This window comes from Notolepis coatsorum (genome assembly GCF_963971535.1).
Source record: "Notolepis coatsorum genome assembly, chromosome: 1".
NCBI lineage: Eukaryota > Metazoa > Chordata > Actinopteri > Aulopiformes > Paralepididae > Notolepis > Notolepis coatsorum.
The window spans coordinates 310,163,190-310,179,417 of NC_140165.1; the positions used below are offsets into that span (position 1 = coordinate 310,163,190).

A 16,228-nucleotide genomic window follows, 5' to 3' on the forward strand; every position below is an offset into this window, starting at 1 on the left:
AGGAGGAGCTATTTAGGTTAGACTTCTAAGGGTTAACCATTTAACTCATTCAGGGCCAACAGTGCCCTCTGCTGATGGCCCTTCGGTGCCAACGCTTTATCCAATGGAGAATAGGACTTATTTGCGTGTGCATAAAACATATCAAATATAATATCAATAGAATATAAATAACAGTGATTGTCAATGAGTTTCTTCCAGTCAACATGCACGAAACAGATAATTTTTTCATACATACATTTCCATTTTATACCGTGATGAGTATCAATATATTTCTAGGGCGTTCTGTCTCATCTCAATCAACTCCAGCAAATCGAGCTTAAATGTATTTCCTTAGAAAGCGTGCCATTTGTCGCTTGATTTATGATCGTTTTCAAATAAACGCTAGATTATCGATAGTATGTGTCCTCATGCAAGAAGAGAAGCGGGGTCTGAAAAATCGCTTCTCCGTACTTTGGTCGGCACAAACCTCACACACACGCTCCGATGGCGGAGAAAGGAACATCTGATTACCCCAAGATTCGTAACATAAAGGCCTTACCTCACATCTGATGTCATGCAAAAAGATTAATTCCTGATCGCCATTCCAAATATCGAGCGCGTCCATTGATCCAACGTTATAGTCCAAAGCACATAATCCACGCTGCTCCCAGTCCCCCCAGTCAATGCAAATCCAGCTGCATGCCCGAGAAGTAAAACTTGGACCGGACTTATTTTTTTTGATGCACAGTCCCAGCCAATCCAATCCAATGAGGTGCAATACCATCCGGGAGACGATAGGCGGCGGTATTTGCCCTTTGCGAGCTCAGACCCATTCCCAATGATAACGTCAGGCTGGATGGATGGATGAAAAATGAATGGATATCGCTAATAAAAGAAATATGGATTAAAACCCGAGATTTCTCTGGGTTTGGCGCCCAGAGCATGGCGAGTTAAGGGGTTTGGCCTCCAGTGAGTTGATGTTTCTTTTCCTTTCATTACTCTAATCCAGTGGTTCTCAAACTTTTTACACCAAGTACCACCTGAGAACGTAGCTGGCTCTCCAAGTACCACCATATGACCGGCGTTAAAATACAGTCTATTCAGCTATGCACAGTTCACGCAGGAGGCAAATGTATTCCTAATACCATTATTTATCTTTAACTTTTGTCAGACACAGCCACAATGTACAAAGGGATAGCACTAGAACTAGCAAACGCTTCCACACAACTCATACAATGCAAGGGGCATTGAGAACATAATAACTAACATTCTCACATAGCAAGTGAGAAAATTAAGAACAACTGTATTTCAGCAAATGTACTTAATTCTCTCTTTCTCTCTCACACACAGCAAGCAATTGTCCGTCATTCTCTCTCACACACACACACACACACAATTATTTTGTTACAAAAACTTTATTTCCTGCATTCTGGTGCAGGAATTTTTGAATTTTTACCTTTTAAATGCCAGTGTTTGTGATGGGCATCACAAATTATTGTAAAAAAGAAAAGAAAACACATATTCAATACATTTTTGAATGTTTACCCTTTAAATGCCAGTTTGTGTGATGGCATCACAAATTATTGTTAAAAAAAACACAAAGTAAAATATTTTCAATATATCAAATGCAAAGTACATTTTTCTGGGGGAGATTATTACAGGCTAGCCATGTGTCAATGATTAGCAGCAACACAGATTTTGATGGATTTTTTGTAATGTCAGATTTAACACCAACTCTTTTCAGAAAAGTGGGAGTACTTCATTTTTTATCTGACATTACAAAAAAATCAAAAAATAAATGGTTATGATCAGGGCTGAAGTTTAATTAAAGATTTATGACTGTTTAGACTGCATTACTCTCTGTCACAGTGATCTCCTGGTTGTTCCCCACTTAGGTTATCTAACTATCGTGCCGCCGCAACCAGAAACACTGGTCTGGCCTGCTTCTAAGTTCAGTGGCCTGGAATTTATTTTTTTTGTGCTTTTTTGGAAATGTTTTCAAGTACCACCAGCAGTACCACCAAGTACCACTAGTGGTACGCGTACCACAGTTTGAGAACCACTGCTCTAATCAATCATGGCCGGAGGGTCATCAAAGAGAAGCCGCCTATTCTCAGTCCCTGCCCCACAATGGTGGAATGAACTACCCACCCCAGTTAGGACAGCAGCCGAAACCCGTCCAATCTTTCGCCGTCGACTAAAGACGCACTTCTTCAACCATTATCTGAAATGATAATAAAAAAAATAAAAAATCTAACCCTTACTAACCTTACTGTCATGCACTTGTCCTAATAAACTAACCTACACTGTAACACGCAACACTTTGATGAACATTTTTACTCAGCTGATAGAGTTGTGCCCTTCTTGCCGTCTTGTCGTACAGAACTTGTAAGTCGCTTTGGATAAAAGCGTCAGCAGCTAAATGACTAAATGTTAAATGTCATGGACACACGTCCTTCTGCTTCCGCAGACTTCGAGGCGGCGTCTAGCAAAGCGGGGAAGGTGGAGGCCGAGGTGAAGAGGCTCCACACCCTGATCGTGGACATCAACAGCCACAAGCTGAAGGCCCAGCAGGACAAGGTGGACAAGGTGAACAAGGAGCTGGACGAGTGCTCCTCGGCCGTCACCAAGGCCCAGGTCGCCATCAAGACAGCCGGACGGTGAGGACACACGCCTTGCTCCACGTGTGGTGGTGACCGCTGAGCACGCTCCCCCCGGCTACACACACACTGACCGCTGAGCACGCTCCCCCGGCTACACACACTGACCGCTGAGCACGTTCCCCCGGCTACACACACTGACCGCTGAGCACGCTCCCCCGGCTACACACACACACACTGACCGCTGAGCACGCTCCCCCGGCTACACACACACACTGACCGCTGAGCACGCTCCCCCGGCTACACACACACACTGACCGCTGAGCACGCTCCCCCGGCTACACACACACACACTGACCGCTGAGCACGCTCCCCCGGCTACACACACACACTGACCGCTGAGCACGTTCCCCCGGCTACACACACACACACACTGACCGCTGAGCACGCTCCCCCGGCTACACACACACACTGACCGCTGAGCACGCTCCCCCGGCTACACACACACACACACTGACCGCTGAGCACGCTCCCCCGGCTACACACACACACACTGACCGCTGAGCACACTCCCCCGGCTACACACACACACACTGACCGCTGAGCACACTCCCCCGGCTACACACACACACACTGACCGCTGAGCACGTTCCCCCGGCTACACACACACACACACTGACCGCTGAGCACACTCCCCCGGCTACACACACACACACTGACCGCTGAGCACACTCCCCCGGCTACACACACACACACTGACCGCTGAGCACACTCCCCCGGCTACACACACACACACTGACCGCTGAGCACGTCCCCCCGGCTACACACACACACACACACACACCCTTGCACTTATTATTAACCCATTCACTGCTGCACTACCAAATGGTTAACCCTTTCACTGCAACGATACAGAAGGTTAACCCTTTCACTGCCACACTACAGAAGGTTAACCCTTTACTATCTCCTCTAGTGACAGCTCTGCGTGTCTCCTCTAGTGACAGCTCTGTGTGTCTCCTCTAGTGACAGCTCTGTGTGTCTCCTCTAGTGACAGCTCTGCGTGTCTCCTCTAGTGACAGCTCTGCGTGTCTCCTCTAGTGACAGCTCTGTGTGTCTCCTCTAGTGACAGCTCTGCGTGTCTCCTCTAGTGACAGCTCTGTGTCTCCTCTAGTGACGGCTCTGTGTCTCTTCTCTAGTGACAGCTCTGTGTGTCTCCTCTAGTGACAGCTCTTTGTGTCTCCTCTAGTGACAGCTCTGTGTCTCCTCTCTAGTGACGGCTCTGTGTGTCTCCTAGTGACAGCTCTGTGTGTCTCCTCTAGTGACAGCTCTGTGTGTCTCCTCTAGTGACAGCTCTGTGTGTCTCCTCTCTAGTGACAGCTCTGTGTGTCTCCTCTAGTGACAGCTCTGCGTGTCTCCTCTAGTGACGGCTCTGTGTGTCTCCTCTAGTGACAGCTCTGTGTGTCTCCTCTAGTGACAGCTCTGTGTGTCTCCTCTAGTGACAGCTCTGCGTGTCTCCTCTAGTGATGGCTCTGTGTGTCTCCTCTAGTGACAGCTCTGTGTGTCTCCTCTAGTGACAGCTCTGTGTGTCTCCTCTAGTGACAGCTCTGTGTGTCTCCTCTCTAGTGACAGCTCTGTGTGTCTCCTCTAGTGACAGCTCTGTGTGTCTCCTCTAGTGACAGCTCTGTGTGTCTCCTCTAGTGACAGCTCTGAGTGTCTCCTCTAGTGACAGCTCTGTGTGTCTCCTCTAGTGACAGCTCTGAGTAACCTGGTTTATTAAGTGCAGTACAGTCACATAGATGTAAACTCAACAAACTTGTTGCTTTGTTAGTGCGCCATGGTGGGAGACGGGCGTCTTTCTCTTTTTTTTATCGAAATCGCGATTTGGAATTATGCAATTATCAAATCGCAAAAAAAATTAAATAATCGCAATTTCTTTTTTTACTTTTCTTTTTGTTTGTTTAACCAGGAAGTCCCATTGAGATACAAGATCGGGTTGGGAGAGGGAGGTAAGGGGTTTTAGATTGTGTGTTGTGAAGTTTACACTTCAGAGAGGGAGAGTAAAGTACAGAAAAAAAGGTACCGGTATCGATTCCCAGGTAAAAAGAAACATTTTCAGGCTCGGTGTCCCGAACAGACCCACCGCGTGTAGGCCAGATGCAAGCCGCATTTTACAATAAACCTCTGTGGGGCTGCTTAAAAAAAATTATTATAATCGCAAATTTAATCGCAATCGCAATATCCGTCAGAAAAATTGCAATTAGATTATTTCCCAAAATCGTGCAGCCCTAACACACACACATGTACACAAACTCACCCAAGCTGTCACGGTCACCCCACCGTAGCTCACTCTCTGAGGTCACCCCACCGTAGCTCACTCTCTGAGGTCACCCCACCGTAGCTCACTCTCTGACGTCACCCCACCGTAGCTCACTCTCTGACGTCACCCCACCGTGTCTCACTCTCTGACGTCACCCCACCGTAGCTCACTCTCTGTCACCCCACCGTAGCTCACTCTCTGGTGTCACCCCACCGTAGCTCACTCTCTGTCACCCCACCGTAGCTCACTCTCTGGTGTCACCCCACCGTAGCTCACTCTCTGAGGTCACCCCACCGTAGCTCACTCTCTGACGTCACCCCACCGTAGCTCACTCTCTGGTGTCACCCCACCGTAGCTCACTCTCTGGTGTCACCCCACCGTAGCTCACTCTCTGACGTCACCCCACCGTAGCTCACTCTCTGACGTCACCCCACCGTAGCTCACTCTCTGACGTCACCCCACCGTAGCTCACTCTCTGGTGTCACCCCACCGTAGCTCACTCTCTGACGTCACCCCACCGTAGCTCACTCTCTGGCGTCACCCCACCGTAGCTCACTCTCTGAGGTCACCCCACCGTAGCTCACTCTCTGAGGTCACCCCACCGTAGCTCACTCCCTGACATCACCCCACCGTAGCTCACTCTCTGAAGTCACCCCACCGTAGCTCACTCTCTCTGAGGTCACCCCACCGTAGCTCACTCTCTGGTGTCACCCCACCTTAGCTCACTCTCTGGTGTCACCCCACCTTAGCTCACTCTCTGGTGTCACCCCACCGTAGCTCACTCTCTCTGATGTCACCCCACCGTAGCTCACTCTCTGATGTCACCCCACCGTAGCTCACTCTCTGACGTCACCCCACCGTAGCTCACTCTCTGGTGTCACCCCACCGTAGCTCACTCTCTGACGTCACCCCACCGTGTCTCACTCTCTGGTGTCACCCCACCGTAGCTCACTCTCTGAGGTCACCCCACCGTAGCTCACTCTCTGAGGTCACCCCACCGTAGCTCACTCTCTGACGTCACCCCACCGTAGCTCACTCTCTGGTGTCACCCCACCGTAGCTCACTCTCTGAGGTCACCCCACCGTAGCTCACTCTCTGACGTCACCCCACCGTAGCTCACTCTCTGAGGTCACCCCACCGTAGCTCACTCTCTGACGTCACCCCACCGTAGCTCACTCTCTGACGTCACCCCACCGTAGCTCACTCTCTGGTGTCACCCCACCGTAGCTCACTCTCTGACGTCACCCCACCGTAGCTCACTCTCTGGTGTCACCCCACCGTAGCTCACTCTCTGGTGTCACCCCACCGTAGCTCACTCTCTGAGGTCACCCCACCGTAGCTCACTCTCTGGTGTCACCCCACTGTAGCTCACTCTCTGACGTCACCCCACCGTAGCTCACTCTCTGGCGTCACCCCACCGTAGCTCACTCTCTGACGTCACCCCACCGTAGCTCACTCTCTGAGGTCACCCCACCGTAGCTCACTCTCTGGTGTCACCCCACCGTAGCTCACTCTCTGGTGTCACCCCACCGTAGCTCACTCTCTGACGTCACCCCACCGTAGCTCACTCTCTGACGTCACCCCACCGTAGCTCACTCTCTGAGGTCACCCCACCGTAGCTCACTCTCTGACGTCACCCCACCGTAGCTCACTCTCTGAGGTCACCCCACCGTAGCTCACTCTCTGGTGTCACCCCACCGTGTCTCACTCTCTGGCGTCACCCCACCGTAGCTCACTCTCTGGTGTCACCCCACCGTAGCTCACTCTCTGACGTCACCCCACCGTAGCTCACTCTCTGACGTCACCCCACCGTAGCTCACTCTCTGGTGTCACCCCACCGTAGCTCACTCTCTGATGTCACCCCACCGTAGCTCACTCTCTGGTGTCACCCCACCGTAGCTCACTCTCTGGCGTCACCCCACCGTAGCTCACTCTCTGAGGTCACCCCACCGTAGCTCACTCTCTGGTGTCACCCCACCGTAGCTCACTCTCTGACGTCACCCCACCGTAGCTCACTCTCTGGTGTCACCCCACCGTAGCTCACTCTCTGGTGTCACCCCACCGTAGCTCACTCTCTGAGGTCACCCCACCGTAGCTCACTCTCTCTGACGTCACCCCACCGTAGCTCACTCTCTGGTGTCACCCCACCGTAGCTCACTCTCTCTGACGTCACCCCACCGTAGCTCACTCTCTGAGGTCACCCCACCGTAGCTCACTCTCTGGCGTCACCCCACCGTAGCTCACTCTCTGAGGTCACCCCACCGTAGCTCACTCTCTGACGTCACCCCACCGTAGCTCACTCTCTGGTGTCACCCCACCGTAGCTCACTCTCTGGTGTCACCCCACCGTAGCTCACTCTCTGACGTCACCCCACCGTAGCTCACTCTCTGGTGTCACCCCACCGTAGCTCACTCTCTGGTGTCACCCCACCGTAGCTCACTCTCTGACGTCACCCCACCGTGTCTCACTCTGGTGTCACCCCACCGTAGCTCACTCTCTGGTGTCACCCCACCGTAGCTCACTCTCTGATGTCACCCCACCGTAGCTCACTCTCTGGTGTCACCCCACCGTAGCTCACTCTCTGACGTCACCCCACCGTAGCTCACTCTCTGAGGTCACCCCACCGTAGCTCACTCTCTGACGTCACCCCACCGTGTCTCACTCTGGTGTCACCCCACCGTAGCTCACTCTCTGACGTCACCCCACCGTAGCTCACTCTCTGGTGTCACCCCACCGTAGCTCACTCTCTGGTGTCACCCCACCGTAGCTCACTCTCTGGTGTCACCCCACCGTAGCTCACTCTCTGACGTCACCCCACCGTAGCTCACTCTCTGAGGTCACCCCACCGTAGCTCACTCTCTGACGTCACCCCACCGTAGCTCACTCTCTGGTGTCACCCCACCGTAGCTCACTCTCTGGTGTCACCCCACCGTAGCTCACTCTCTGACGTCACCCCACCGTAGCTCACTCTCTGGTGTCACCCCACCGTAGCTCACTCTCTGAGGTCACCCCACCGTAGCTCACTCTCTGACGTCACCCCACCGTAGCTCACTCTCTGGTGTCACCCCACCGTAGCTCACTCTCTGGTGTCACCCCACCGTAGCTCACTCTCTGACGTCACCCCACCGTAGCTCACTCTCTGGTGTCACCCCACCGTAGCTCACTCTCTGGTGTCACCCCACCGTAGCTCACTCTCTGACGTCACCCCACCGTAGCTCACTCTCTGGTGTCACCCCACCGTAGCTCACTCTCTGGTGTCACCCCACCGTAGCTCACTCCCCGGTGTCACCCCACCGTAGCTCACTCTCTGACGTCACCCCACCGTAGCTCACTCTCTGGTGTCACCCCACCGTAGCTCACTCTCTGGTGTCACCCCACCGTAGCTCACTCTCTGAGGTCACCCCACCGTAGCTCACTCTCTGACGTCACCCCACCGTAGCTCACTCCCCGGTGTGTTGTTGTCTCCACAGCAACCTGAAGAAGTTCGAGGAGGGCGTGAGTCGTGTTCAGGGGGAGATGGAGGAGAACCAGAAGGTGCTGGCGGAGCTGACGGAGCAGCTGAAGACGCTGGAGGAGGAGGCTGTGGCCATCATGAAGACGTGTGAGGAGGCAGAGGTCAGTATCTGATCTGAGACCTGTGAGGGGGCAGAGGTCAGTATCTGATCTGAGACCTGTGAGGAGGCAGAGGTCAGTGTCTGATCTGAGACCTGCTGTGAGGGGGCAGAGGTCAGTGTCTGATCTGAGACCTGTGAGGAGGCAGAGGTCAGTGTCTGATCTGAGACCTGTGAGGAGGCAGAGGTCAGTATCTGATCTGAGACCTGTGAGGAGGCAGAGGTCAGTGTCTGATCTGAGACCTGTGAGGAGGCAGAGGTCAGTATCTGATCTGAGACCTGTGAGGGTGCAGAGGTCAGTATCTGATCTGAGACCTGTGAGGAGGCAGAGGTCAGTATCTGATCTGAGACCTGTGAGGGGGCAGAGGTCAGTATCTGATCTGAGACCTGTGAGGAGGCAGAGGTCTGTATCTGAGACCTGTGAGGGGGCAGAGGTCAGTATCTGATCTGAGACCTGTGAGGAGGCAGAGGTCTGTATCTGAGACCTGTGAGGAGGCAGAGGTCTGTATCTGAGACCTGTGAGGGGGCAGAGGTCAGTATCTGATCTGAGACCTGTGAGGAGGCAGAGGGCAGTATCTGATCTTTGTCAGCTGCTCTGATAAGATATTCCTTTATTGATCCTCTTGGGGAAATTCAGACATCATAGCAGCATGGGGGAGGAGAGGTATGGGCAGGGTAATGGTAGAAAGACATAAATATAGGCAATAATTAGGGATGTCCGATATTATCGGCCTACCGATATTATCGGCCGATATCGGCATTAAAATGTGATATCGGAAAATATCTATCTGTTTTCAAAACAGATTTTTTATGTAATTTTTTTTTTACATTTCTATAACCTTTATTTACCCAGGCAAGCAAGTAAGAACAAATTCTGATTTTATTTATTGTCAAAAGTATGCATAATGTTGTGTTAATTCCACAACAAGAGATATGTAATGTTAATTACCTGAAATTATTCCGTTTTTTGGGGGGAAACCCTGCATATATCGGTATCGGTTGATATCGGAAATTAAGAGTTGGACAATATCGGTATATCGGTATCGGTAAAAAAGCCAATATCAAGCATCCCTAGCAATAATACAATCATAGAGAGATGTATAAGATAAAAAAAAGTCTAAAATCACTGGTCAAGCACAGCGTGTGACGAGGATGGGGTTATAATGAAGTGCACCGTGTCCTCCCGTCCCCTAGGCGGCGCTGCCCGAGGTGCAGGACCAGTACAACTCTGTGGTGAAGGAGATCAAGGCGCTGCAGCAGGAGGAGCACGGGCTGCAGGAGGCGTCGCTCAGCGTGCGGCTCCGCATCGAGAAGCTGGACACCAACGTCACCGACCTCAACAACAAGATCAAACACTGGCAGAGAGAGGTGGGGAGGATGGGGAGGGGGGAAGCGGGGGGAAGCGGGGGAGGAGGAAGGGAAGTAGGGGAGGAGAGGGGGGAAGCAGGGGAGGGGCGGAGGGAAGTAGGGGAGGAGAGAAGGGGTGGGGAGGAGGGCGGCTTGTGTTACCTGCCTGTGTCGTTACGGTCCGCTGGGGTAGATTTGCGGCTCATCATATACTGCAGTAATTGTATGTTATGCACATAATCACGTTTATCCCTATAATCTTGTGAACATGAACTCCTAAAGCTGGAGAAAGAGACCGGGATAGTTTTGAAAAGTCAACACACACGTTTATAGCCGCTCCAGATTTGTGGCTAGAGGGACAATGCCGGGGGTGGTTTGGTTTCCAAGCGGTGCGGGCGTCTCTCCAGAACCCGCCACGGAGCCGCGCTGCTGCTTCGGCCAATAGGATCATTATGTGGATAAACACTGGCGTGGTACTTTTTCCTGGAAAACGATCGCTTTATTGATCATGGGGAAATTATTATTATTGATCTAAATATTTCAGTTTCAGGAAGTGTAAAGGTCTTTTGTAGGCTATGTTGACGATAAGAAAGATAATGATTATGATGATGATAATAATAATAATAAAGGGTCAAATATTGAACCATAATAATGACCTGTGGTCTCCACGCCTCAGGCCACCAAGCTGTCCCTTCACGCCATCGACGGTCAGCCGGCCGAGGACTTCCCTGTGCTCACGCCCGCCGACCTGGAGGCCATCAAGGACCCCCACGTCATCACCAAGCAGATCTCCCTGCTGGAGGAGCGCTCCGCCCGCATGAAGCCCAACCTGGGAGCCATCGCCGAATACAAGAAGAAGGTACGCAGACAGACGGGGAGGACGGGACGGGCTGGTTAAATTTTGTATTAAAAACCTTTATTTATCCCCGAGTGGAGATTCAGGTGTCCATCACAGCATCAACAGCCGTTTAAAACGATTAATACAATACATACAATTAATTAATATGTGTAAAAAAAACAAAGACTGACATAATAAGTAGGGCTAAAATAGAGCTAAAAAGTGGTGATGTGGGGGGGGGGGGGGGGGGGGCGGGGGCGGAGTATATTCAGGTTGTTATTAGTCCACAAATCCGACCCTCCAGTCCACGGCAGTTAGCCTGTCCTGGCCCTGCCTGGTTGTGGAGCCTGATTGCTCAAGGATAGCGTACAGCTTCCTCCTCGTCCTCCTCTCTGCCACCACATCCAGACTGTCCAGGTCAGCTTTCCTAGCCTATCCTATTGACCATTTACCATTCCTCTATGGAAATCTGAGGTTTTAGCTTTCTGAGAAATGGCCACCAGCCTCCTGTTTAGCATTTGTAGCCGTGTTCATGCATGTCATTGAGGTATGAAATAGTTTCTCTCAAAATCATCTAAAAGTCCTTTCAAATAATTATATTATTTAATGCTGCTATTAATAGTACCATACCCCATTGACTTGTATTAGGATGGCTAAGAAATGCTAACCGATGACCAATTTCTCAAAAACAAAACACAGTTGCAAAACCTCCTGAATGTCATATAATGGCTTGGTTTTTGATGAGTAGGATAGGCTTGTAAAAGTCCTGGGCCTGTTTATATCAAGCATCTTAAATTAGTGCTGATCTGACAACATATTGGCTCAAAGTCATAGTGAGGTATATATGGTCATATCAGATCGGATTCTTTTGTTGTCGCAGCTTTTTTAAATGTACATGCATTCAGGGAAAAAAACGTGAGATACTTTTCAACCTTAGTATATTCAGGGTTCGTACGGGTGCTGGAAATCCTTGAAAATGCTTGTATTTCAATGTGCTGTTTTCAAGGTTTTAAATGTGCTTGAATTGTGTATAAAGTGCTGGAAAGTTATTGAAATTGTAATTGCATTTTATACTTTAATAATAAATCGCTATCTGACTGAATAGTTTGGTTTTTAGACAAAGAAATAAAATAAGTCGGAGCGACTCGCGAGCCTATTTTGCGTTCGCCTTTCATGCAAAATGAAATGTGGCTCGGCCCCACCCCGTAGTGTTTTTACCTGTGCCATGAGAACAGCGCGCGTGTGTGTGTGGCCAAAATGCCGGGAGGCTGCCGTTTTAATGAGCTCTGGCTCGGAGATATCAAATATAATTCAGAGGAGAACATCCTCGAGTAGCCGTGTGCAAAATATGCAGAAAGGACTTGAAGATTTTTACCATGGGGATTGGGGGAGTCTGCACGTTCGAGCCACGTTGAAAGGTGAGCCACTGAGCCATGGGTGTTATTAACGTGTCTCGGCCTGGCTCGCCAGGTAACTAAGTTCGAGACTACAAGTGCTCCACAGTCCACACCTGTCTCCGTAAATGTTTGTTATAAAAATACCACTTCAATAATCGAAATAGTCAAGTAACAGGCAAAATACACTAATGGAATTACAAACTCGTGTTTACCGGACTCTGTTTTTCACCGCAGTGTTGTAGCATGTAACGTTAGGCAAATCAACGTTAGCTAATTTCCTTTCATGTATTTCAAAACACGAAAACTTGTTGTGTATTGAAATGGTATTTTATTTTTATAACGGAACATTTACGGAGACTGGTGTGGAACTGGTGTGGAGCAGTTGTAGTCTGGAACGCAGTAACGTACTGTCTACCTGTATGTCGTGTATGTCATAAATGTTATGATGAATTGAAAATGGCGGACCCTGATGTAAACAAGACGAAAGTATTTCTCTGGTCTGCATCCCCTTAACAATTGTGTGTATTGAGCCATAGTGTATTGTACCCATTCTGCAATCTGTTAATAACGTTTTCAATCAAACGTGACGAGCCAGGCCAATTTTAGCATGTTTATTTATGGAATATGCAATCTAACAGCTAACTTGACCTTTACAGTTAATTACATGGATAATAATGTTAAGGTAGTTGGTTCATTCCAGGCCATCATTAGGCTCAGTCTAAAATTCATAGGCAGCCAGTAGCCTATAAATGAAAATGAAATATACATTTATAATATCATAATGATCCATTTAGATTAGATGTCAACATTAAACAATAAATACTCTTAAAGTTAAGTGCAACCAGTGAGATTAAATTAATAAAACACTTTTGTTTTATTTATAACATGCTGCTCCTTTTTATTTAGGGAAGAAGCATCAAATTCTGATGAAAGCACGTCTAAATCCAGGTCCTGCATTAGTGGATTATTTCCAGCAGACAAGCAATGCATCAAGCAGCACAGCTACATCCACATCAACAACCAGCAGTGTAGTGAGAGCCAGAGCAGCCAGTGGAGGAGCTTGCAGTGGAGTTGCCCCTCTACCATCCCCAGGCTCATCCAAGAACCAGTCAACCAGCAACACCACAGGCACCATTAAATCATTTGTTACCTCTAATCCAACACTTCAAGCTGAAATATGCTGGGCAACAAAAGCTGTAACCAGCCACTATTCCTACCATTCATGTAATGACATGGGGGCCATGTTTCAAACAATGTTTCCTGACAGTGAGATAGCAAAGCAATTTACTTGTGGGGAGAATAAAGTGGCATACCTCACCACATTTGGGATAGCTCCTCATTTCTCTTCCCTGAAAACTTTATTAACAGATTGCAGAATGGGTACAATACAGTACGGCTCAATACACACAATTATTAAGGGGATGCAGACCAGAGCAATACTTTCGTCTTGTTTACATCAGGGTCCCCCATGTTCAATTCATCATGACATTTATGACATACTGCATAACACATCGGCTCAGCTATATATCAGTTATATATGATGCCAAGTCTACATAATTTTGGTTGTTTAGCACAATAACATCTGATTTAATGTGATGGAAGAAGTGAAATAATCATTTTGAGTAAATATTTAATTTACCACAGCCGCATAAGATGCTGGAAAATCTTGAAAATGCACCTTGAAAATGCTTGAAAAGTGCTTGCATTTTGCCTTGGAAAAGGTGTACAAACCCTGTATATTTGTAAACATAATACACAACGTATATTCTATCTATATAAACTAGATAAGCCATAATTAAAGTATAAAACTAAACATAATACACAGCGTCTATTCTATCTATACAAACTAACGATAAGCTATAAACTATAACTAAACTAAATAAGCTATAAATAAACTAAACATAATACACAATCTATATTACATCTATACAAACTACTATCTACAGTATAAATAAACTAAAACTATAAACTAAACTATAGACTAAACATAATACATGATGTATATTCATATGACTTGAGGAGTAATCTCAGATCAGTACTCCTATTCAGGCCTTTGATCAATATGGACCCTGGACCTTACCTGTTGAGCACCCCGCATGCATGCATTCAACAGTGAGACGTACTTGAGTGATATTGTGGCTGAGCCTCTCTCTTTCCCTCCATCTCCCTCTCTCTCCCTCTCTCTCTCTCTCACTCTCACTCACTCACTCTTTCTCTCTCTCACTGTCTCCCCCTCTCTCTCTCCTTCTTCCTTCCCTCTCTCTCTCCCCCTCCCTATCCCCCTCTCTCTCCCTCTCTCTCTCTCTCTCTCTATCCCTCCCTCTCCTTCTCTCTCTCCCTCCCTATCCCCCTCTCTCTATCTCTCTCTCTATCCCCCTCTCCACCTCTCTCTCCCTCTCTCCAACAGGAGGAGCTGTACCTGCAGCGCGTGGCTCAGCTGGATGAGATCACCGGCGAGAGGGACAACTTCAAGCGTGGCTATGAGGACCTGCGGAAGCAGCGCCTCAACGAGTTCATGGCCGGCTTCAACATCATCACCAACAAGCTGAAGGAGAACTACCAGATGCTGACACTGGGGGGCGACGCGGAGCTGGAGCTGGTGGACAGCCTGGACCCCTTCTCCGAGGGCATCATGTTCAGGTGAGACGGGGAGGAGTCTCTGGAGAAACAGCTGCTTCAAATACCAAACCCTGCCCTCTTTTCTTGATCCTCCAATCACAACCGTTGCCTGTCCGAGGGAAGCTACACTTGTGATTGGAGGATCAAGAAAGGAGGGTGGAGCTTGAGGTGGGTCATTTGTGAGGCTGCGTTTGGTATTATTTAATTCAATCTTTATTTAATCTCGAAAGATTATTGAGATCAAGCTCTCGTTTACATACATAATACATTAACAATATAGAAACACAAAAGTCAATCAATTAAACAATTTAAATTAATTAAAACTACAGACTGAGGTGAAATGGTCTGCTATTATAGATTTAAACTGACCCATGGACACTAAAGTATTGGGCTTTAAGGTGCTTCGCAAAAAACATTACACGTGTCGGAGGCACAGAAGCTAAAAGCAGGTTTTCCTAATTCAGTGTAAACTCTGGGGACCTTGAGCATATAAACCAATCACCAGAGACCTTGAGCATATAAACCAATCACCAGAGACCTTGAGCATATAAACCAATCACCAGAGACCTTGAGCATATAAACCAATCACCAGAGACCTTGAGCATATAAACCAATCACCAGAGACCATGATCATATAAACCAATCACCAGAGACCATGATCATATAAACCAATCACCAGAGACCATGATCATATAAACCAATCACCAGAGAGAGTGATGAGGTCCAGAGTTCAGGCCAGTAATGAAGTCCTGTAGTGTTAGCTGGGTTCAGAGACGGAAGCTTCACTTTATGAATTTCAGTCATCGGCTGATTGGAAACCACATGATAACTAACTAAACACTGACTAGATGCTGTAGGTGAAAACCACACTAACTAAACACTGACTAGATGCTGTAGGTGAAAACCACACTAACTAAACACTGACTAGATGCTGTAGGTGAAAACCACACTAACTAAACACTGACTAGATGCTGTAGGTGAAAACCACACTAACTAAACACTGACTAGATGCTGTAGGTGAAAACCACACTAACTAAACACTTGACTAGATGCTGTAGGTGAAAACCACACTAACTAAACACTGACTAGATGCTGTAGGTGAAAACCACACTAACTAAACACTGACTAGATGCTGTAGGTGAAAACCACACTAACTAAACACTTGACTAGATGCTGTAGGTGAAAACCACACTAACTAAACACTGACTAGATGCTGTAGGTGAAAACCACACTAACTAAACACTGACTAGATGCTGTAGGTGAAAACCACATAACTAACTAAACACTTGACTAGATGCTGTAGGTGAAAACCACATGATAACTAACTAAACACTTGACTAGATGCTGTGTAGGTGAAAACCACATGATAACTAACTAAACACTTGACTAGATGCTGTGTAGGTGAAAACCACATGATAACTAAACACTTGACTAGATGCTGTAGGTGGAAACCACATGATAACTAAACACTTGACTAGATGCTGTAGGTGGAAACCACATGATAACTAAACACTTGACTA

General features: G+C 48.2%; 1 protein-coding gene across 5 annotated transcripts in view; it reads left to right on the forward strand.

The window, feature by feature from the left end:
- The window catches only part of smc4 (structural maintenance of chromosomes 4), a 65,331-nt gene that overhangs the window by 43,494 nt on the left and 5,609 nt on the right, over positions 1 to 16,228 (forward strand). For all 5 annotated transcript variants that reach the window (XM_084316085.1, XM_084316083.1, XM_084316086.1 and 2 more), the window contains 5 exons: positions 2,450 to 2,639; positions 8,367 to 8,511; positions 9,702 to 9,875; positions 10,531 to 10,713; positions 14,497 to 14,729. In XM_084316085.1, the coding sequence (XP_084172211.1) occupies positions 2,450 to 2,639; positions 8,367 to 8,511; positions 9,702 to 9,875; positions 10,531 to 10,713; positions 14,497 to 14,729 (925 nt within the window). The remainder of the gene's footprint in view (positions 1 to 2,449; positions 2,640 to 8,366; positions 8,512 to 9,701; positions 9,876 to 10,530; positions 10,714 to 14,496; positions 14,730 to 16,228) is intronic.